This window comes from Nicotiana tomentosiformis, chromosome 3 (assembly GCF_000390325.3).
Source record: "Nicotiana tomentosiformis chromosome 3, ASM39032v3, whole genome shotgun sequence".
Classification (NCBI taxonomy): Eukaryota; Viridiplantae; Streptophyta; class Magnoliopsida; order Solanales; family Solanaceae; genus Nicotiana; species Nicotiana tomentosiformis.
Window position 1 is genome coordinate 74,521,641 of NC_090814.1, and position 22,648 is coordinate 74,544,288.

The 22,648-nt window shown below is 37.9% G+C and overlaps 2 protein-coding genes across 2 annotated transcripts; one reads left to right on the forward strand and one right to left on the reverse strand.

Annotated features, from left to right (window-relative positions):
- Positions 1 to 13,275: 13,275 nt before the first annotated feature.
- LOC138908018 (uncharacterized) lies at positions 13,276 to 13,830 on the reverse strand. Its single transcript, XM_070198648.1, has 2 exons — positions 13,573 to 13,830; positions 13,276 to 13,482 (listed from the first exon to the last, which is right to left on the reverse strand). The coding sequence occupies exons 1-2, from the start codon at positions 13,828 to 13,830 to the stop codon at positions 13,276 to 13,278; spliced, it is 465 nt and encodes a 154-aa protein (XP_070054749.1).
- A 4,173-nt stretch (positions 13,831 to 18,003) lies between these two features.
- On the forward strand, positions 18,004 to 22,188 carry LOC104111777 (acid beta-fructofuranosidase AIV-18-like). The gene is made up of 7 exons (XM_009621545.4): positions 18,004 to 18,412; positions 18,557 to 18,565; positions 19,790 to 20,649; positions 20,834 to 20,995; positions 21,084 to 21,319; positions 21,411 to 21,498; positions 21,718 to 22,188. The coding sequence occupies exons 1-7, from the start codon at positions 18,037 to 18,039 to the stop codon at positions 21,916 to 21,918; spliced, it is 1,932 nt and encodes a 643-aa protein (XP_009619840.1). The 5' UTR covers positions 18,004 to 18,036; the 3' UTR covers positions 21,919 to 22,188.
- Positions 22,189 to 22,648: the final 460 nt, after the last annotated feature.

Sequence of the window (22,648 nt, forward strand, 5' to 3'; positions counted from 1 at the left end):
TAGTCAAAACTTCATCCAACAGTTGGTTCCATCAACCCTAGATGATGGTTTTAAATATTCATACTAATGGATAAAAATTCACTATAACAATTCATAATCAACAATGGAAGTAAGAAAAAGATGATGAAAACTCTTAGAAAATTCTCCGTCTTCTCTCTCTTGTTCTTGCCTCCAAAATCTCCTAAAAACAGCTCTCTTCTCTTCTGGGCGAATTAGGCTTCATATAGGTTTAGGTTAATCGCCTTAGAAATTACATAATTGCCCCTGAGTTGTTGGCCACTGTCCGCCCGTTCGCGGCCGCGGATTTCAGCCAGTGTTCTGCCTCCAGTGCGCAGTCCAATTCGAGGTCAACTCCGCGGCCGCGCTCCTGGAGGGGACTCCCTGCTTGCTTTTCTCACTCCGTTTCGACCGGGCTAACCTTCGATTGTCCTTCCACACTCCATATTGACTCCAAAAATACTCTTTAGCTTCCTCCTAGTTCGGAGTGGCTCCTGCAAAGCATAAAATTCTTAATTAGAGCATTTTGTTATCTTTTAGCATTCAAATATCAATAAAGTGCGGCTAAATTAGAGTATAAATAGTGTCTAAATTACATAAATATAGCCTACTATCACGGACCAAGTAGAGAAAATATATTTTGTACTGAATATATATAAAATATTTTCTCTAGTTCATTAAATGAGCTTATACTCCTAATCTTGATATAATTATTATGATCAATGTAATTTATTTATTGTTTTGATTTAGCGAAAGGTACAATTCTGTTCAGAGTTAGCGTATTCCTAATTAACTGGACAATAACGAATATCATTTGTGAAATAATAATTAGTTGATAGAATCTGTGACTCGGTATTGAGTTTGATGATACCCCTTTATATAAGCTTATAAATTTTCATGTGAAAAACTGGCCGCTGGATTTTGTATCCCTCACATGAAATAGTTTAAGCGGAATTATAAAGGATTTAATTAGTTTATTAAATTAAATTGTCAGTGATTTAGTTTAATTAACTGATATTTGTAATCTTAATGTTAGGAGTTAAAATAAGTGTTAGTGAATTTTCAAAATTCATATTTAGGAGTTCAATTGTAATTTTTTAGTGGAATAAACTGCATTTAATTATAGTAGGATTTAATTCTTCAGAATTTTTAAATTAATACTATAATTGATAGCCTCTTATTGTTTATGTGGTCCCTGCTACACCTAGTAAAACCCTGGACAAACTTGGGTAAAAAGTAACTTGGGAGAAAAGTGTCACGACCCAAAATCCATCAGTCATGATGACACCTAACCCAACCCGCTAGGTAAGCCAATTAACCATTATCCAATGTTATGAGTTATTAAGAGAAGAAATAATAATAAAAATGCTTTTATACAAGAATTTTCCAAGGACTGGCAGTATAAATCATGAGCTTCTAAGATTTAGAGTTTTACAAGACTAAATTTAAATAATTACAACACATGATTGAAGTGTGAATGAACAGAATTCGAATCTAATGCTACCAAGGACAAGTGATAGCCATAATTGGAACATAGGTACATCTTCAGATCTAGCTCCCGTCGTATACACCAACATTCGTATCCAACATCTACACGCAAGGTGCAGAAGTGTAGTATGAGTATAACCGACCCCATGTACTCAATAAATAACAAACCTAACCTTTAGGTTGAAAGTAACGACGAGTTGGGACAAGGGCCAGATTCCAACTCCAATAACCAGCCACAATTCATAACAATATAATGAAAATGGTACAATAAAATAACTTAGGGATAAGATGCATAACTCATTCACAGTTATGAAAAATAGGCATTTTTTTAAGTATAATAGTAAATCCCAATTCTTCCACCGAAAACACCAACAATTAAGGTCAAATAGTTTGTCTTTACTGTCTCATCTCACTTCTTTAAGTTTACATTTAACCAATCTGATTCTTAATATTATATTGTAATCGAGTTTATTTTCTGATTTCTTTCACCGTTTGTACTGAAAATGTTATGTCAACTTGAAAAAATAACTTTACTGATATGAAGAATTTAGAAAATAATTGAATGAGATTCTTTTGATAATTAGTTAATTTAAAGACTTAGTTATTCATTCTCAATATTAAAGGAAATAATTTATCTTTTGTTTGATTCAAATTTTTAATACTAGCTCATCCTAAATTTGAAATATTTATTTTTAATTATAATTTTATCGATCCAATAAGAATTATATTTTTAAATAATTGAAGATGCAACCACTATTTCACTTTTGGATCTTTCTCTTTGTAGAGTTGTTAGTATTGACTTTTCCCAATCACTTTTCTCTCTCCCTCTCTCTCATATTTCTTAATGTTTTTAGTAGTTTTTTAAAATTGTTGAGGTACTTTTCAAATATTATACAAAAATCGATGAACTATTTAAGTAGGAAAAGAGTCCAAAAATAATATAAAAATTTATTATAATTCACATATTAAATTTAAAATCAATATGAAATAAATTGTTGTGTTACGTTGTATTGTTTAATTAAAAAAATAATTTATATAGAGTAAAATTTTAGTTGATTTTAAAGTCCTAAATATTAAAGTATAATTACTGCATTATTTAATAGGAAGGATTGGATTATTTGACATGAGTTTGTGAATGACAAAATATAAAATCATACTACGTGTATATATATATATATATATATATATATATATTATAACTCAAAAGACGTAAAGTCCCAATCTAATACAATTGAAATAATTCAAGAAAAAACTAGGGTTATTAAATTTTCATAACTTAGTGAAGATGTGTAATATAATGAAACGTCATATTTAAGAGAAATTTTAGTATAATAGTCATGAACGTAAAAAAGGAAATAAACATAAATTTGCATTCTTAAATAAGATCAAAATGAAAGGTGAAGTAATAATGTGGAACTCGACAAACAAATCGAAATCACATTTTTTAATTATTTTAAAATCCTCATTATTCCAATCTTTTCCTCTATGATGCTTCGTTTATTTGTAGTATGATTATGTTACATTGTTCAATAATGAAAGATTTCATATAAGGTAGAATTTTAAATGATTTTGAAGTCCTAGATATTAGGATTTTTTATATAGTTAAAATAAGTAAAGATGTAATAAGCAATAATTTCAAAATCCTAAATATTAGAAAATAATTTAAATGACTATTTTGTCTAATATAAAATTTAATTTTAAAGGATAAAAAAGGCGAACGACATTTCACTAAGGCCGTTCGTGCTTTTAATATAGTAAGTATAAGAATAAGTATATAGATAGATAATAACTATTGCTTTACTTTTTACTTGTTAACTTTGGTTTAATTAACTTGTAGTATTAATTAAGCTCAAACTTTAGTTAATAGAGCTGAGGAATTTATGGATTTCAGTGTATTTGTTTTGTGGCCGACGATAATTTTCCGGCACTCTTCCAGCGAATCTTTCAAAATTTTGGCGCTTTACCATTGATAACCAACTCTTTCCTCTTTTTCTTTCTTGAAATAACTGGATTTTCACGTACTGAATCTTTACACAAATACCTAGATGTACAAATTTTGATTTCATAATAAGGTGGTATTTTGAACAACGACTTGATTTTTTATTTTAAATTTACATTTGAGACGAACTTCTGATTCAATCTACTTCTTCTCAAATCCGTTGTATTCTCCGATCTCATCATCCGCCGGAAACTCGCCTTTTGTTTCTTTGTGTATATACAATTTTTACCCTTTTTTATTTCATTTTTCCTTGTTGGGCTTTTAGCTTTTACGCATTTGTGTTTTCGGTGTGAGCTTACGGCCAGATAGTAGGGATTTGTGAAGATTGGTTTGCTTTCTTTTGGGATCTAAAAAATAAAATCCCAAGGAATTTTTTATTGCACTGCGATTCATTTACGCATTCAAGAACTCCTCGTCGGTCTCTTGCTCCGGCTCCGGCGAATTTGTTCATAAACTGTGATTTCTTTGAACCACAGTCTCTTGGTCCCGTGGGTGTTTGTGTGTTTTGCAGGTATCACTTTTGTGGCTGTTTGGCGGCGGTAGGGAGGTGCACGCGCACAAGCAGTAGAGCAGCAGCTATACGCCGGGTTCCGCAGCATCGGGAGTATACCAAGTCGAAAGTTCCAGGTTCTAATCGAGGGAATTGGTACCTCCTGCCTTCTGTTTCTCTGTCTCCTGTGTTAATTACTTTGTTGTTGTAGTATTTCGTACTAGTGTAGTGGGCTTGTAGTCACTATTTTCTCACTTTGTTGTTTTGTGTGGTGTTCTTTTTTTCTTTTTTATTTTTAGACCTTCGTAGGTATAGAGACCGTGGTTTGTAATGGTAGAATAAGGTCATGTCCTTGGGGAGGTCGGGTGGGGGAGGGGGTAGGGCAAGGGTCGGGGGGTGAAACGTGGCCCAGAGGGGGTAAAGGGAACAAGGTCGCCCATAGATTAAGAATTGGACCGTGAAATATAGGGATGTTGACAGGTAAGTCTATAGAGCTGGCGAATATTCTCCAGAAGAGGAGGGTCAATATAGCGTATGTGCAGGAGACTAGGTGGGTAGGATCGAAGGCGAAGAATGTAGACGGGTATAAATTGTGGTTCTCCGGAGTCGTGAAGAGCAAGAACGGAGTGGGCATTTTGGTGGATAGGGAGCTCAGAGAGTCGGTGGTAGAGGTTAGGCGGGTAAATGATAGATTGATGGCGATTAAGGTAGTAGTTGGAGGGGGCACTCTGAATGTCATTAGCGTTTACATGCCACAAACGGACTTGGACGAGGAGGTTAAAAGGCGCTTCTGGGAGGCGCTGGATGAGGTGGTACAGGTTATTCCGCCTACGGAGAAGCTATTCATAGGAGGGGATTTCAATGGTCATATTGGGTCGTCTGCTGGTGGCTATGGTGAGGTGCAAGGTGGCTTCGACTTTAGTGATAGGAACGGGGGTGGTACCTCACTGTTGGATTTCGCTAGAGCTTTTGAGTTGGTGATCGTGAACTCTATGTTTTCGAAGAGGGAGGAACATTTGGTTACTTTTTGGAGTATGGTGGCTAAGACTCAGATTGACTATCTCCTCCTTAGGAGGTGCGATAGGGGTTGTGCGAGGATTGTAAGGTGATTCCGAGTGAGAACCTCACAACTCAACATAGGCTCCTAGTGATGGACGTCGGTATCTTGATGAAGAGGAAGAAGAGGTTTGTACAAGGTCAGTCGAGGATCAGGCGGGGAGCTTTGTCTAAGGATAATGTGCGGGAGTTGGAGGGGAGGCTGGCGACTATGGGTGCAGGGAAGAGTGGTGCGGACGCTAGTGCTATATGGACGGCGACGACGGACTGTATAAGGGAGGCAGCGAGAGAGGTGTTGAGAGTTTCGAAAGGTTACTCTGGCGGGCACCGAGGTGACTGGTGGTAGAATGAGGTGGTCCAAGTTAAAGTGGAAGCCAAGAAAGCGGCTTACATTAAGTTAGTAGAAAGCATCGACGAGGATCAGAGGAGAGCGAACAGAGAAAGATATAAGGAGGCTAGGAAGGAGGCGAAATTAGCAGTCACAGAGGCTAAGACTACTGCATTTGGTCGGCTGTATGAGGAACTTGGGGGCAAAGATGGATACAAGAAGTTATTTCGGTTGGCCAAAGCGAGAGAGAAGAAGGCTCGCGAGTTGGATCAAGTGAGGTGCATCAAAAACGAGGACGATCGAGTATTGATGGAAGATGCCTAGATTAGGCAAAGATGCCAGTCGTACTTTCAAAAACTTTTGAATGAAGAGGGGGATGGAAACATCGTGTTAGGGAAATTGGGGCACTCTGAGAGCCACTGCGACTTTGGGTATTGTAGGCATATTAAGGTTGAGGAGGTCGCGCGTGCGATGGGTAAGATGAGTCGAGGCAAAGCGACCGGACCAGACGAGATTCTAGTAGAGTTTTGGAGATATGCGGGTAGAGCGGGCTTGGAGTGATTGACTGGGTTGTTTAATATTATCTTCAGAACGAAGAAGATGCCTGATGAGTGGCGGTGGAGTACAATGGTTCCAGTGTACAAAAACAAAGGTGATATCCAGAATTGTAACAACTATAGGGGTATCAAGTTACTAAGTCATACCATGAAAGTTTGGGAGATGGTGGTGGAAGGGAGGATAAGAAGGGCAGTGTCTATATCGAAAAATCAGTTCAGGTTTATGCCGGGTCGTTCTACTACGGAAGCTATCCACCTCATCAGGAGGTTGTGGAACAATATAGGGATAGGAAGAGGGATTTGCATATTGTGTTTATTGACCTATAGAATGCATATGACAAGGTCCCCAAGGACGTCCTTTGGAGGTGTCTAGAGGTGAAAGGTGTGCCGGTGGATTACATTAGGGCGATAAAGGATATGCATGATGGAGCTATGACTCGGGTTAGGATTGTGGGAGTGACTCAGAGCTTTTTTCAGTGGTTATGGGGTTACACCAAGGATCTGCGCTCAGCCCGTTCTTATTTGCCCTGGCGATGGACGCACTGACATACCATATCCAAGGAGAGATGCCATGGCATATATTGTTCGCTGATAATATAGTTCTGATTGATGAGATGCGAAACGGTATTAATGGGAGATTGGAACTTTGGAGGCAGGCCCTGGAGTATAAAGGTTTCAAGTTGAGTAGGACTAAGACGAAATATGTGGAATGTAAGTTTAACGACGTGACGGGGGAAGCGGATGTGGAAGTCAGGCTTGACTCACAGGTCATCCTCAATAGAGAAAGTCTTAAGTACTTAGGGTCAATTATCCAGGAAGATGGGGAGATCGACGGGGATGTTACGCACCGTATTGAGGTGGGGTGGATGAAATAGAGGTTAGCGTCTGGAGTCCTCTGTGACAAGAATGTGCCACCAAAACTCAAAGGTAAGTTCTATAGAGCGGTGATTAGACCGGCCATGTTGTATGGGGATGAGTGTTGGCCAGTCAAGAATTCACATATCCAGAAGATGAAAGTAGCAGAAATGAGGATGTTGAGATGGATGTGTGGGCACACTAGGCTGGATAAGATTAGGAATGAAGATATTCGGGAGAGGGTGGGCGTGGCTCCGGTGGACAACAAGATGCGGGAAGCGCGACTTAGATGGTTCGGACACGTGCAAAGGAGAACCCTAGATGGCCCGGTTAGGAGGTGTGAGCGGTTGACTTTGACAGGTACGAGAAGAGGTAGAGGGCGGCCTAAGAAGTATTGGGGAGAGGTGATTAGACAGGACATGGCGCGATTCTAGATTTTCGAAGACATGACTCTTGATAGGAAGGTATGGAGATCAAGTATTAGGGTTGTAGGTTAAAGGGTAGTCGAGCGGTTTTCCTCTTTGTCCCGATTTTCCTCTTTGTACCGACGAGTATGATAGTGTTTTGTCTAGCACTGCTAGAGATTTATGTTATGTTTCACACTTTTGCATAATATTTGTGTTACTGCTTTTTCATTTATTTGCTGTCTCTCACGTTGCTGATTATTTTTTGGATTTTGTTGTCACAGATCTATTGTCTCTGAGTCGAGGGTCTCCCGGAAACAACCTCTCTACCCCTCTGGGGTAGGGGTAAGGTCTGCGTACACTTTACTCTGCTCAGACCCCACTGATGGAATTTTATTGGGTTGTTGTTGTTGTATAATTATATAGATACAGATTATATTTGTTGATAATACAATTCAAAGACATAAGATACGTGTATGTTTATGTTACGTAATTTTAGAAGTGAATCCATATAGATTATCATTATCTGTATCAAATATATACTATTAATCAAAAGTTTGGAAAGAATTGCCACCCTTCCGACGGGACAAATTCGTCAAAGCATCTCTAACCAAGGTTGAAAATTCGAAATCTTACATATGAAAGGTGAAATCTGTTCTCTAACCGATATAAGAATTAAAAACGCTGATTAATCAACATCAAAAGGAAGGAAAAATTTGCATTGTTAATTATGATTAATTACTGAATTTAAAGATTTATGCTTTTCTTATAAACTGGAAAAAAAGAAAAGGAAAGCACGAGAACAAAAATTGCCCTTCCCTTGTTTGGTTTAACTTTATAAAGAAAAAAAAAGGGGGGGGGGGGGGGGGGTAGGGGAGGGAGGGAGAGAGGTTATAGGCTTTTTCCTCTTGTTTTCTTTTCGCCACTTTGACTTCAAGTCCCTAGTTTCCAAGTGCAACAGTAATGATGCTTTAGGTTCTAATTTGGTCATGTTTAAGCTACGACTTTTTGAAATTTTTGAATTTTCTATTCCTAGGAGCAGTGCAATATATAGTTAATCCCTTAATATAATCTCTTGTAAAATGCTAATATTGGATTTATTATGCCCACTCTGACGGGAGAAATGAGGACTGCTTGTGTTTGGATTTACGTGTAAAATGGTTTGTTCCGATTTGGATAATACAATATGACTTGTCAACACGTAGATCCATAACATATACAACATGTAAATGTTATTTTATTGCATTAATTATGAAAACATAAAAGGGAAACTAATTAAGTTGAAGAGTAGGATTATTGTTATAAATGGGCCAGTTAAAACAATACTAATTGATGAAAAGTAAAAGGTTGGCAGAGATTAATCAATTTCATTTTTTTTTTCCAAATAAACAGACACGACGCATGTGGAATTTGAAATTTCAACTCACCCTCAACATTCTAAATTAAGTCAGTTGCTTACAGGGCACAATAATGGGGTATATAATTATTTCCTTCATTAATTGTTTTAATTTTAGTTACATTGACTACAGGAAAAATCCGGTTAGTTATTACTCTATAAAAGCACAAAAAATTGTCATTTCCTTTAACATAAATTTTAACAAATTTTAAGGGTTCAGTGCTTATTTTTCTCAACTCTCAATCACATGAAGATGAGCATTGTTTTTATGGCCATGACTTCTCCAGCCAACATTGTCTCCCATGAAAATGGGATAGATAGCAATTGGATATGAGTGATTGAAAAGTGTAACAACATTTTATTAAAATCAACCAAAGTACAATCAAATTTTAAAACACAAAGGAACCTATACGCATATGTATTGCATTTTGCATTTAAGTTATATAGACAGTTAACGTAACAAAATTAACACGGTCTTCGTAGTTTAATTTATTATAGCACATTGGTTCTCGTTCTTATTAGCAGTGGCGGAGCCACATTGAAGCAAGGGGTGTCAAGCGACACTCCTTCGCGGGAAAATTACACTATTTTGTTAGATAATTTTTTTTATTTTATGTATATTTGCTATGCGTTGACTCTCCTTGACTTTTTGATATATCTAATTATTTATATTTTGACACCCCTTGATGAAAATTTTAGATCTGCCACTGCTTATTAGTGCTAAAGTTTGGTGATTAAGCACCCCTAGCTACGAGGGATAAGGAAAGAAGGAAGGAAGAAGAGAGAAGTTATCTGGGAGAGGAGAAAATGAATGGAACAATGAATTGTATCCTCATTCTCATTACACAGCACATATATATATATATATATATATATATATATATATACACATACACTCACACGTGTGACTTAACAACTAATGTAACTAACTAACTAACTAATCAAGCACCTCATTAATCACTAACTAATCAACTAATCGACTATACATAAATAGACTGAACTACCCTCATACTGAAGTCACTCATTTCTCCTCAACACTCCCTCTCAAGCTAGATGGTATGAAGACATTAAGTACCCCTAGCTTGGACATGAAATACTTATGTTGTACTCTAGGTAAGCCTTTGGTTAGAATGTCTACTAGCTACTCCTTAGTGGTACTCTGTCTTCACCAGCCCATTATGTATCTTCTCTCTTATCAAATGACAATCTATCTCAATGTGTTTGGTACATTCATGAAACACTGGATTGGTTGCTATTTGAATTGCTGTTTTACTGTCAGTGTGGATGTTCACAGGAAAATCAACTGCTATACCAATATCCTTGAACAACCCAAGTATCCAAATCAACTCTGCCACAGTTGATGCAATGCTTCTGTACTCTGATTTTGAAGAGCTCCTGGAAATAGTACTTTGCTTCTTTGACTTCCAAGATACTAAGGAGTCACCATACTTGATGAAGAAGCATGTTACTGATTTCCTAGTAAGAGGGCAAGCAGCCCAATCAGCATCACAGTATGCTGTGATAGTGTTCCGCTTCTTGTTAGATAGTAGTATACCTTATCCAGACTGCCCCTTCACATATTTGACTACTCTTTGTGTAGCTTCCATATGAGACCTCTATGGATTCTGCATAAATTGACTTAGTGTCTGAACACTAAAAGCTATATATGGTCTTGTGACAATCAAGTATAGTAGCTTTCCTTGTAGCCTTTGGTATTTGTTGGGGTCTGTTAAGATTTCATATTTTGTAGCATTAGGAATGTCAGTGTGGTTATCATATTCCTTGGTAGTCAGCTTGATATTGGCTTCAATAGGTGTGACTGCAGGCTTTGCAGCCCCCAGTCCAAGTTCAGAAATGAGCTCTAGTGTGTACTTCCTTTGATGCATTAGGATGCTTTGCTGTGATCTAGCAAACTCAATGCCAAAGGAAATATTTCAATTCTCATAAGTCCTTCATCTTAAAGTCCAGTTGAAGCCTATCTTTGACTTCATGTATTAGTGTCAAGTCAGGTCCAGTAAGAAGCATGTCATCCACATAGACCAATATGATTATAGTGTGCTTGCATGTCCCTCTTACAAACAAGGAGTGATCATGTTGACTCTGCATAAAGCCAAGTTTCATCAGTGCTTCAGATAGTTTAGCATTCCACTATCTTGGGGCTTGTTTAAGTCCATACATGGATTTCAGGAGTTTGCATGCTGGTCTGCTCCCTTGACTCTGAAAGCCTTATGGTAAAGTCATATAGATCTCATCATGTAGGTCCCATTAGAGAAAAGCATTGTACACGTCCATTTGATGAATGTGCCAATGCTCAGATGAAGCAACAACCATAATTGTTCTGACTGTAACCATTTTGACCACTGGACTGAATGTCTCATGATAATCAATGCCCTCTTGTCGGCTATACCCCTTGATCATAAGCCTGGCCTTGAACCTTTCTACTTTTCCTTAGGCTTTGTACTTTACTTTGTAGATCCACTTGCAGCCAATAGGAACTTTGTCATCAGGTAAAGAGACCACATCCCAAGTATCATTAGATTCTAAAGCAGTAATCTCATCTTGCATAACATCCACCCACCTAGAATCTTTAAGAGCCTTTTCAAAGAAAGTGGGTTCCACTATGGTGGAGAAAGCAACGAGATAAGCCTGATACTTAGGAGAGAGCCCAGCATATGATATATAATTAGCTATAGAGTAAGCCACAAACTTGTGTCCTGGAATAGTGACAAAGTCTTTCATCCAAATATGAGCTTGCTTTGTCCTTAAAGATCTTCTCAAAACAATGGAGTTCTGATCCAGGGAAGGCAAAGAAGATTGCACGACTTTTAATGCAAGTTAGTGTTGTATTGAGGAGTCCTGCCTTGGGTCACCAGCTGCATAGCTAGGGCTGACAGGAGTAGAGGCAGGAGGATGGGATAAAGTGTGTTCTTCATCATAAGTAGATGATCCAAGAGGCAAGAACACAGGTGGTGCTGAGGGTTGAGACCCTTTGAAGACATTTCCCTGAAAGAGACATCTATGTTGATGAAAAAACAATGAGTGTCAAGATCCAGTAGTACATAGCCCTTTTGAGTATCAAAAAAGCCCATAAGGACAATAGGCTTAGCTTTGGGAAGAAGTTTATTTGTTTCTTGAACTTGTTTGGCATAACACAAGCATCCAAGAACTCTCAGATGATACAAAGTGGGTGATCTACTATACAACAGCTCAAAAGGAGACATGCCATTGAGAACAACAGATGACATCCTATTGATAATATATACTACTACAAGAACCCAATGACCCCAGTACTTAATAGGGATATTAGCCTGAAATCTTAAGGCTCTAGTTACCTCTAGTATGTGCCTGTGTTTTCTCTCATCAACTCCATTTTGCTGAGCAGCATAAGCACAGGTCTTCCGATGGATGATGTTATATTTCTGGAACAAGGTATTGCAGACAGAGTTAATAAACTCAGATCCACTGTCAGATATGACTGTCTTCAGAGTTTTGTGAAACTGAGTTTGAACAAACACAATAAACTGTGCAAGTATAGAACACACATCAGACTTTAGTTTCAAAAGAAATAACCAAGTCATTCTGGTGAAGTCATCAACAATTGTCAAAAAATACTTGTTACCATCAAAAGTTGCATATTTGTAAGGGCCTTAAACATCCGCATGAATTAGATCAAATGCATCAGTACTTTTAATACAACTAGTAGGGAATGGCAATCTGGTCTGCTTAGCACATGGAGATGCACTGCATTTATTTATAGTGTCAGTAATACTTGCTTGTTTCGAGGGAAACCGTTTTTTGAGAACTGTACTAGAAACATGTCCTAATCGTTTATGCCACCAAGTAATATCAATATGAGAGTTATTGTTTCTTGACTTTATTCCAGCTGCAGCTAAAGATACGACAGTAAGCTTCTTGGCACCATGATTCTGCAGGAAATACAGACCATCTCTTTCTCTACCAATCTCCATCACCTTGCCACTGAAGAGATCCTGAAATACACAGAAATCAGGATAAAATGAAGCAAAGCTTCTTAGGCCTCTTGTCACTTTGGAGACTGATAATAAGTTGAATTTGAATTGAGGTACATAGAACACTTCTTTAATAATGTTTCTGTCTGAAATATGACTATCTCCTATATGAGTTACTTGAGTGATATCTCCATTAGGTAATTACTCTTCTAGGCTTAAAAGGTGTAATTGGGGAAGTTTTGGTCAGTAAATTAACATCTGACACCATATGGTTGGTGGTTCCTGTATCAATGATCCATTCATGTGAGCTAGTGGATGCTAAAAGAGCAGTATCAATACCTGTTGCATTTGCATGAGTAGGAGGAGTTGGGCTATTGTTCAGAATCTGCATTACCTGATCATATTGCTCCTTAGTGAAGAGAAAACCACTTCCTTGTGAAGATGTACTTGCTGATCCCTGAGGTTGTGAGAAGGAAGAACCTGCTTGAATCTGAGAGACAGAGTTTCCTTGACCCTGTGAGCCTTCAACAACTTGGCTCATAGTATACTGATGGTCATGGTACACATGCATGGATTACATTAGCACAGATTGCATAGGCATGTTTTGAGAGACATGACTAATGTACAAAGGCACAACATGGCCATTGCATTGTAAGCACCAGCTCTCCCTTTCTTTTTGAACTTATAGTCTCGTGGATACCCTATTATTTTGTAGTAGTTTTCCTTGCTGTGACCTTTCAATTACAAAACTCACACTGAACATTGTAATTCTTCCTAAATTTTGGATTGTCAGTATGCTTAGCACTATATAATGCAGTGGAGTCATATGCATTTGCATTTACAGTGGGAGAATGTCCTAACACACCACCAGCAGTAGCAGCTACAACTTTTTGACTCTCATGACTCATGAGCATAACATAAGATTGATTCACTGTAGGTAGGGACTTCATCATAAGAATTTGACTATGAGCTTATGAGTAAGAGTCATTTAAGCCCATTAGGAATTGATACACCTTTTGTTTTCGTAGATGCACAATAAACTTTTTTATCTTGACACAGTTAAAACCAGGAGTGGGTACTATAGACTCAGATTTATCCCAGAGATCTTTGAGCTTGGAGTAATAAACAGAAATAGATGCAGTACCTTGGCTCAAAGTGGCAATTTCTTTGTGCAGATTGTAGCAACGCGTATCATTCACCTTATCAAATCGTTCTTGCAGATCCATCAACACTGTCTGAGCACTGGCAGCATATGCAATGCCACTAATTAAGGTCGGAGCAATTGAATTCATCAGCCACGACAACACAATCGCATTGCACTTTTCCCATTAATCGCTTACTAACTAATTAATCGACTATACATAAATAGACTGAACTGCCCTCATACCCAAGTCATTCATTTCTTCTCAACAATTAGGTTACTAACAGATTCTTATAAAGCTACAAACAAAAATTTAACTGGACCTTGTAAATAATCTAAGGTCATAATAATAAAATAACAAGGTAGGGGTATGAATTGCGTATACATTATCCTTCTCAAATCTCAGTTATACGATGTAACGACCCGACTTGTCGTTTTAAGAATTAATGCCTCGTTCAGTAACTTAAGGTCTAGAGCAGTTTCGCAATATGTATTATGAACCGCGGGTGCGGTCGAGTTTGAATTACTGAAGATTCATAATTAAATTAAAAGAAACAATCCTTATTTAAAAGCTTAAATGGAAAGACTTGACCGGAGAGTTAACTTTTGAGAAAATAACTTCGGAATGGAATTTTTATGATGTCAATAGCTCTATATGGTGATTATGGACTTAGGAGCGTGTTTGAAAAATTATTTGAAGGTCTGTAGTGGAATTAGGCTTGAAATGGCGAAAGATGAATTTTTGAAAAATTTGACCGGGGATTGACTTTTTGATATCGGGGTCGTAATCCGATTCTAGAAATTGGAATAACTTCATTGTGTCATTTCTGACTTATGTGCAAAATTTAAGGTCATTCGGACGTAGTTTAGTAGGTTTTGGCTTTGTGAAATTCGGAAATTTCTAAGTTCATTAGGCTTGAATCCGTGTGTAATTCGTGTTTTTGGTGTTGTTGAAGGTGTTTTGAAGGTTCGACTAAGTTCATATGATGTTATGGGATGCATTGGTATGTTTGGTTGAGGTCCCGAGGGCCTCAGGTTAATTTCGGAAGGTTAACGGATCATTTTGGACTTGGCATGTTGGCTGAAGACTGCTAGTGTGCTTCTTCTGGTTTTCTTCTTCGCGTTCGCAAGTGGGCCCTCGCGTTCGCGGAGGGGAATTTGATACAGGCAAGATTTTCCCTTCACGTTCGCGAGGGAGGTCTTGCATTCACGAAGAGGATCTGGTGTTAAAGCTATGCGTTCGCGAAGAGGAGTGAGGCAGTTGAGGACCCCAGGTCCTTGTTCTACGCGTTCCCGAGGTCGTGGTCGCATTCGCGAAGGTCTGTGTGAGTAAAGCATCGTGTTCGTGAGTCATGTGTCGTGTTCACGAAGACTAAAGTGGAGGGGCAGTCAAGTTGGTCTACGCGAACGCGAGAGGACGGTCGCATTTGCGAAGGAGGAATTTGGCAAAACGAAAATTGTGCTTCGCGAACGCGAGGCAGTGGCCGCGTTCACGAAGAAGAAAAGCCTGGGTAGTGATTTTAAGTTCTGAAAATGGGACTTCATCCCATTTTCTATTTTTGACGGATTGGAGCTCGGGAAGAGGCAATTTTCGGGAGTTTTTCAAGAAAAAAAATGGGGTAAGTGTTCTTAACTCAATATTAGTTAAATTACCCGAATCCATGGTTATTTTTAACATCTAATCGGTGAATTAAGTTGGAAAATTATGAATACCCTCTTGGTTTAATTTAAGATTTGGAGGTCGGTTTGTTATTGGAATTCAATAAAATTGGTATGGTTGAACTCGTATCGGAATGGGTGTTCGGAATTCATGAAATTTATGTCGGGTTTCCGAGAGGCGGGATCCGCGTTGACTTTTGTTGACTTTTTGGAATAAAATTTTAAGTCGACGTATTATTATCCGGAATTATTTTCGATGAATTTTAATGAAGTTGTATAATTAATTTGGATAGATTTGAGCTGCCCGGAGATCAATTCAAGCAAGAAGGAGATTTTGGAAAATCGGCATAACTTCAAAAAGGTAAGTGTCTTGGCTAACCTCGAGTGGGGGAATTACCCCTTAGGCATCGAGTCTTATGTGCCATTTGTGAAATGTGAAAAGCCGTGTACGCCAGGTGACGAGTACGTACCCGGGCTTATATATGCAAAATATATTGAGTTAAAGTATTAGGCATATTGTGTAGTAAATTGAATAATTGTGGGCATATATTTAATCATCTAATTGCCATGCCTTGAATCACATTTATTGAACTTTTTTTTATACGACAATTCGATGTAATTATTACTTGTATATTTATGTGAATTTCGTGAGTTCGATGGTTTGATATTTCTTGAAATTTAATTCCATTATAAATTTTTTCTATGCAAATAATTAATTAAGTAAGCTTAAGAAGAAATATTAATATAATTATCTAAATTTGGATTAATGAAGGCGTTGCCCCATGCTGATTATTTTCTATCTCGGTTGATTGATTTTGAGATTTTATACACATTGTGTGGAGCTTTGGGCTAATTGTTGTGAAATTAATTGATTTTATTATATCTTTGGAATTAGTTGTGGCCATTGGGTAAATCGTGATATGAATTAATTTTGTATGTTGCCGTGGTAATATTCTGTGTAAATTATTGTATTATTTGAGTTATTATTATGAGGACATAAGGATGGCATTTCACTGTTAATATTATGTGGGTATAAGGGTGGCATTTCATTGTTGTTATGTGTGTTGGAATATTGTCTGGGCGGAGCGATAAGGGTGGCTATAGGAGAAATAAGGGTGGCAATATGAGCGATAAGGATGGCTATTGATATTGTCAGTGGGGAGGGATAAGGGAGGCTATTATAGGAGTGATAAGGGTGGCTATAGGAGAGATAAATGTGACTATTGGCAGGGATGATATGTGATGATTTGGAGTGGTTGCATTGGAGATTTTATGTGATGTTGTGACTTTCCTTGTGTTTATTTTTATACCTTGTGCAATTTGTCTTATTGTTGGTAAATTGATAATAATCTGATTTATGTTGAAATTTGGAGTCTGTGGCTATTGCCAGGCGGATTATGAAAAGAAATGTGGGCACGAGGTGCCGTGAGTAAATAATGATGATATTGGCACGTGAATTGTCTGTGCGGTTGAGATATGAAATGTGGGCACAAAGTGCCGGAAAAAATATGATGGTCTTATTATTGGCATGTGAACTGTCCGTGCAGATATGATATGAAAAATGGGCACCAGGTGCCGGGGAGATATGATGATTTAATTATGGGCATGAAATGCCATGAAAATATGAAAAGGGATGAGACCCGTATTTTTATGATTATGAAATGAGGGGTCACATGGTGACTTTTAATTGAAAGAATTATATTCAAAATATTTATTTGGAAGGATATTTATCTGAGGCAATTATATTTAAAAGAGAGTTATTTATAAGAATTATATGTGAAAGATATTTATTTTAAGAACTTGGTTTAATTGGGTGTACTTGTATTTATTATTTGTTGAGTAATATTAATAGTGTTCTTGTTGCCATGTCGGGTATATCACTGGTTGATTTATGTTGCCATTATTATTATTTATTTTCTATTATTTTGTATACTATATTGCACATGTAATTAGACTGGTGAGTGTCTTAGCTGTACCTCGTCTCTACTCCATTGAGGTTAGTCTTGATACTTACTAGGTACCGACCGTGGTGTACTCATACTACACGTCTGCACATTTTTGTACAGAGCCAGGTATTGGAGCTATTGGACTGGGACAGAGTTAAAGTGTGATTGCAAGGATTCAAGGTAGAGCTGCTTGGTCGTCGCAGTCCCTTGAAGTCTTTTCATTTTATTGTACTGTTAATTATTAATCAAACAGTATTGAGTATTCGATCCTTGAGATCATTTCATGTATTTAGTTAGAGTTCGTGACTCAGTACTATGAGTGTTGGGAGGTTGTTTGTAATTATTTTTGTTGTTGGTTTATATATATATATAAAAATATGGCTTCGAAAAGTAATGAAAATCGGTTTACTTAGTCTTAGAGACTAAGTGTCATCACGACGTCTGTGGTGAGATTTTGGGTCATGACATATGATTATATTGATTATGTTATTGTTGTTGGATGTGAAGAATATGTTATATTTTCATAGATTTGCAAGTAATTTTAACGAATATTGTTTGCAACTAAGCATTGAATGAAGCCAAATCAGCCTCTAAACCCCTCCCAAGTGTACCATACTTACAACCCTTTTCCTACGCAATTTAGTGGGGCCCACCTCACCACCTCACCTCTTTTCTCCTCCTCTTCTCCTCTCTCTCTATATATTGAGCAGTAGACTAGTAGCTTCCCCATTCCTTCTTCTCTATCTTCCATTATGGCCACCCACCATTCCCATTATGACCCGGAAAACTCCACGACCCATTACACTGTCCTGCCGGACCAACCCGAATCCGCCGGGTCCGGTCACCGGAAATCCCTCAAAGTCGTCTCCGGCATTCTTCTCTCCTCCTTCTTTTTGCTTTCTTTAGTCTTTGTGATCGTCAACCAATCTTCAGACTTATCACAAAAAAACTCCCACTCGTCGGAGACCTTGACGCCGGCGTTGTCAAGAGGTGTATCTCAGGGAGTTTCCGAGAAGACTTTCAGGGATGTGTCCGGTGGAAGCCTTTCGTACTACCCGTGGACTAATGCTATGCTTACTTGGCAAAGAACTGCTTACCATTTTCAACCTCAAAAGAATTGGATGAACGGTAACCTTTTTTTGGCTTCTTTTTCTCTTATTAATTCTTTTAATAAAATATGAATTTTAGATACTTACACTGGTTTTTTCTTATTGATTCTTATGGCTATTTTGTTGGGTATCTTTTGGATTCTGATTGGATGATATGCTGCAGATCCTAATGGTGAGTTTAACTTATTACCATAATTACTTTTTTGTTATTTATTCTCGAACCATGATTAGAGCATCCGGCTATTAGTTAAAGATTCACATAACCAATAAAATAGTAATTTTTCATAGTTTCCATAACAATCTACACGCTATTGTTTAATCACAAGAAATATGACACAGCTAATTAGTTAATTCTCTCATGTTTTGTAATGTTTTCTTTGTAGCCTTTGATCAGAAAATTAATTTTGGTTTTCTTTGAACTAAACCTTTATAAGTCCCCGTCATACATAGATGAGTTGGCACATCATTTAGGCTAATAATGAAAGAAGTTGGATTACTTGACTAATATAGCAAATGCGGCCAATTTAATTTGGATTAACACGATATGTGTGGTAATAATGCTTTTGTGCAACATCTCTCATACAAGGACACATGATTAGGTGATTTATGTACGAAGTCTCTGGACCAATCACAATATATGGGTCACACCTTATAAATTATTGTAAGAGTTGGGGGCCGCCAACGATTTGTCTGTCTTTCCAACTAGCCACTTGTCTTTTTCTCTTTTCTTATATTTTTAAATGAAATGGAGTGGGTTTTTATTTTTGGGTCGATCTAGCCGCTCATGCCTATTATCAATTCAGCCTTGTGAGAATAGAAGAGAGGAATATAGGAAAAAAATATTAAGGATAAGAATTAAGAACGTACCTTCTCATTGTCGAAATTATTTGAGAAGACTATTGATTGTTTTGATTAGTATCCATCGATGTCCCTTTTCTCCTTTCCCTAACTTGGAGGGGTTTCCTCTTCTTTGTTTTACTTTTCCTTTTTCTAAATATAGAATCCAAAATCTTAACACTACTCGATTGTCCATTCTTGGAAAAGCTCCGTGAAAGTTTAGGGCAATATCATTCGGACAACTTAATTAGCATTCACTATTAAAAATTAATAGAACAGAAATGTTCATGTATTTTTTTTTAGGGGGAGGAAGGGTTGTCACTAGTCAAATTTGCTTACTTGTTAAAAATATATTAGCGAAAAGTCAAAAACAAAAACTCGTGGCGGAGTTGGAAGTCAAAGAATACTATTTTTTTTCCCGCATAAAAAGAAAAACAATTTTGGTACGGAATATGCAAAGGTTATTTTACAATTCAAATTGCGTAGAAAGTTCATTGATAACTGAACATGGCGAGAAACATGAACATGTGAAATGAATAATTGTTTTAACACTTAACAGGTCCATTATACCACAAAGGATGGTACCATCTTTTTTATCAATACAATCCTGATTCAGCTATTTGGGGAAATATCACATGGGGCCATGCAATATCCACGGACTTGATCCATTGGCTTTACTTGCCCTTCGCCTTGGTTCCTGATCAATGGTACGATATCAACGGTGTCTGGACCGGGTCCGCGACCTTCCTACCCGACGGTCAGATCATGATGTTATACACCGGTGATACCAATGATTACGTGCAGGTGCAAAATCTTGCGTACCCCGCCAACTTATCGGATCCCCTCCTCATCGACTGGGTCAAGTACCGGGGCAACCCGGTCATGGTTCCACCACCCGGCATTGGTGTCAAGGACTTTAGAGACCCAACGACTGCTTGGACCGGACCACAAAACGGGCAGTGGCTGCTTACCATCGGGTCCAAGATTGGTAAAACGGGTATTGCAATTGTTTATGGTACTTCCAACTTCACAAACTTTAAGCTATTGGATGGAGTTTTGCATGCGGTTCCGGGTACGGGTATGTGGGAGTGTGTGGACTTTTACCCGGTATCAACCGATGAGGCAAACGGGTTGGACACATCATATAACGGGCCAGGTATAAAGCATGTGTTAAAAGCAAGTTTAGATGACGATAAGCATGATTACTATGCTATTGGGACATATGACCCGGTAAAGAACAAATGGACTCCTGATAACCCGCAATTGGATGTGGGTATCGGGTTGAGACTGGACTACGGGAAATACTATGCGTCAAAGACATTTTATGACCCGAAGGAACAAAGAAGAATATTGTGGGGATGGATTGGGGAAACTGACAGTGAAGCTGCTGATCTGCTGAAGGGATGGGCATCTGTACAGGTATGGACACTTTTCAAGTACACTACCTCAGCTTCCGAAGAGCATTACACATTTATTTTTGTATTACATTAGGGTGCCTTGGCGTAACTCTGGTAAAGTAAGTTCTGAATTGCAACGTGAAAATGGAGGTTTTTAGATGCAAAGAGATGATATATCCCTAATAGTTTTCCTGTTTTAATAACAGAGTATTCCAAGGACTGTGCTTTATGATAAGGAGACTAGGACACATGTTCTTCAGTGGCCAGTTAAAGAAATTGAGAGCTTAAGAATTGGTGATCCTCTAGTGAAACGGGTCAATCTTCAACCAGGCTCAATTGAGCTAGTCCATGTTGACTCAGCCGCACAGGTTTGCTTTCTCATCCTTGGAAATTGAAAACGTTTCACTTATATGTGCTTAATGTGCAGTCCTAAAACTTGTATGTGCAATGGTGCAGTTGGATGTAGAAGCCTCATTTGAAGTGGACAAAGCAGCACTCGAGGGAACAATTGAAGCAGATGTTGGTTTCAACTGCAGTACTAGTGGAGGTGCTGCTAAAAGAGGCATTTTGGGACCATTTGGTGTCGTTGTAATTGCTGATCAAACGCTTTCTGAGCTAACTCCAGTTTACTTCTACATTGCCAAAGGACCTGATGGCCGAGCTGAAACCTACTTCTGTGCTGATGAAACTAGGTTTGCTTCTACTATGTTTATCTTGTATACTCTATCTTAATAGTCCTTGTCAAAGTATAGATGAATAACATAGCGGCGTGATCTGATGCAGATCCTCAGAGGCTCCTGGAGTTGCTAAACAAGTGTATGGTAGTTCAGTACCAGTGTTAGATGATGAACAACACTCAATGAGATTATTGGTAAGTGATAATCCCGTTATTCTGACCTTCGTCAAATCAAGAATAATATCAAGCTTATTAGTTCTTCCAGTCATCTTATTAAATTTATGGAAATGCTCCAAAGTAGTCAATTTGGTAACTATTCAAGATAATGTGGTTCAGAATAATTTGTGTTATGAATGTATTTGACAGTTGGGATGATCTGTGTTTTTGAGTAAAATTTCTTAAAACTGAACTCAGGTGGACCACTCAATTGTGGAGAGCTTTGCTCAAGGAGGAAGAACAGTCATAACATCGCGAATTTACCCAACAAAGGCAATCAATGGAGCAGCACGACTGTTCGTTTTCAACAATGCCACGAGGGCAAGTGTGACTGCCTCCCTGAAGATTTGGTCACTCGAATCAGCTGATATTCGATCCTTCCCCTTGGACCAGTTGTAATTCGTCGAACCATATATATTTTCTTCATTCTTTTTCCATGTGGAGGTTATTCGCCATCCGATCAAGGAATGGAAGAGAGGCAATAAAGAGAGAGAGAGAGAGAGAGAGAGAGAGAATAGGCTAGAATATGTAGTGTTATATACTTATTTCAGTTATTTTTCTGCTGGATTGGTGCTGTTTCAAAGCTTAGGTTTAGTTCTTGTGCAGCTAGCAGTGTGGCCATTGTACTCTATTGTAACAATATGTTTTACAGATAAAACCATTTCTTCATTTTGGCATTGGTTTTTGATGGATTTGATTAACCCTCTGCGAAATCTGATGCAACTGATTGCTCAGTTCGGGATCTTTCTTTATTTCCCCCCAACAAATTCCGTGATGAACTCATTGCATTTGATTACTCTATTCTCTACGCAAAAGCAGCTCTTTCTTATCATCTACTAATGGTGGAAACACTAGAATATTACATCTCAAAACCTACTAACAACTAAGATAAGATTGGACATAAACTTGGTGGAACTTCAAACCTGCAGCCATGAGACCTCAGTCAATGGGTTTTCATTGGTCGGTTAAAGTCCAAGAATGTGACCAGCTGCCGCATGACAGCCATTAACTTTAGCCAGGTTTTATAAAGTTTTGCAAGTATAACAATAAATTCTTTTTAGCAAATATAGAGCAACTTTTAGAATTTCTCCTTCTCCAGAAACTTGCATACCTTCTCCTTCTTTCAAAG

Coding starts and splice junctions, on each gene's coding strand:
- LOC138908018 (XM_070198648.1), bottom strand. CDS start 13,830: ATGAATTCAATTGCTCCGACCTTAATTAGTGGCATTGCATATGCTGCC. Junction 13,483..13,572: donor TCAAGATAAAAAAGTTTATT/GTGCATCTACGA, acceptor CTTATGATGAAG/TCCCTACCTACAGTGAATCA.
- LOC104111777 (XM_009621545.4), top strand. CDS start 18,037: ATGGCCACCCACCATTCCCATTATGACCCGGAAAACTCCACGACCCAT. Junction 21,320..21,410: donor TTCTGTGCTGATGAAACTAG/GTTTGCTTCTAC, acceptor GATCTGATGCAG/ATCCTCAGAGGCTCCTGGAG. Junction 21,499..21,717: donor AACACTCAATGAGATTATTG/GTAAGTGATAAT, acceptor AACTGAACTCAG/GTGGACCACTCAATTGTGGA.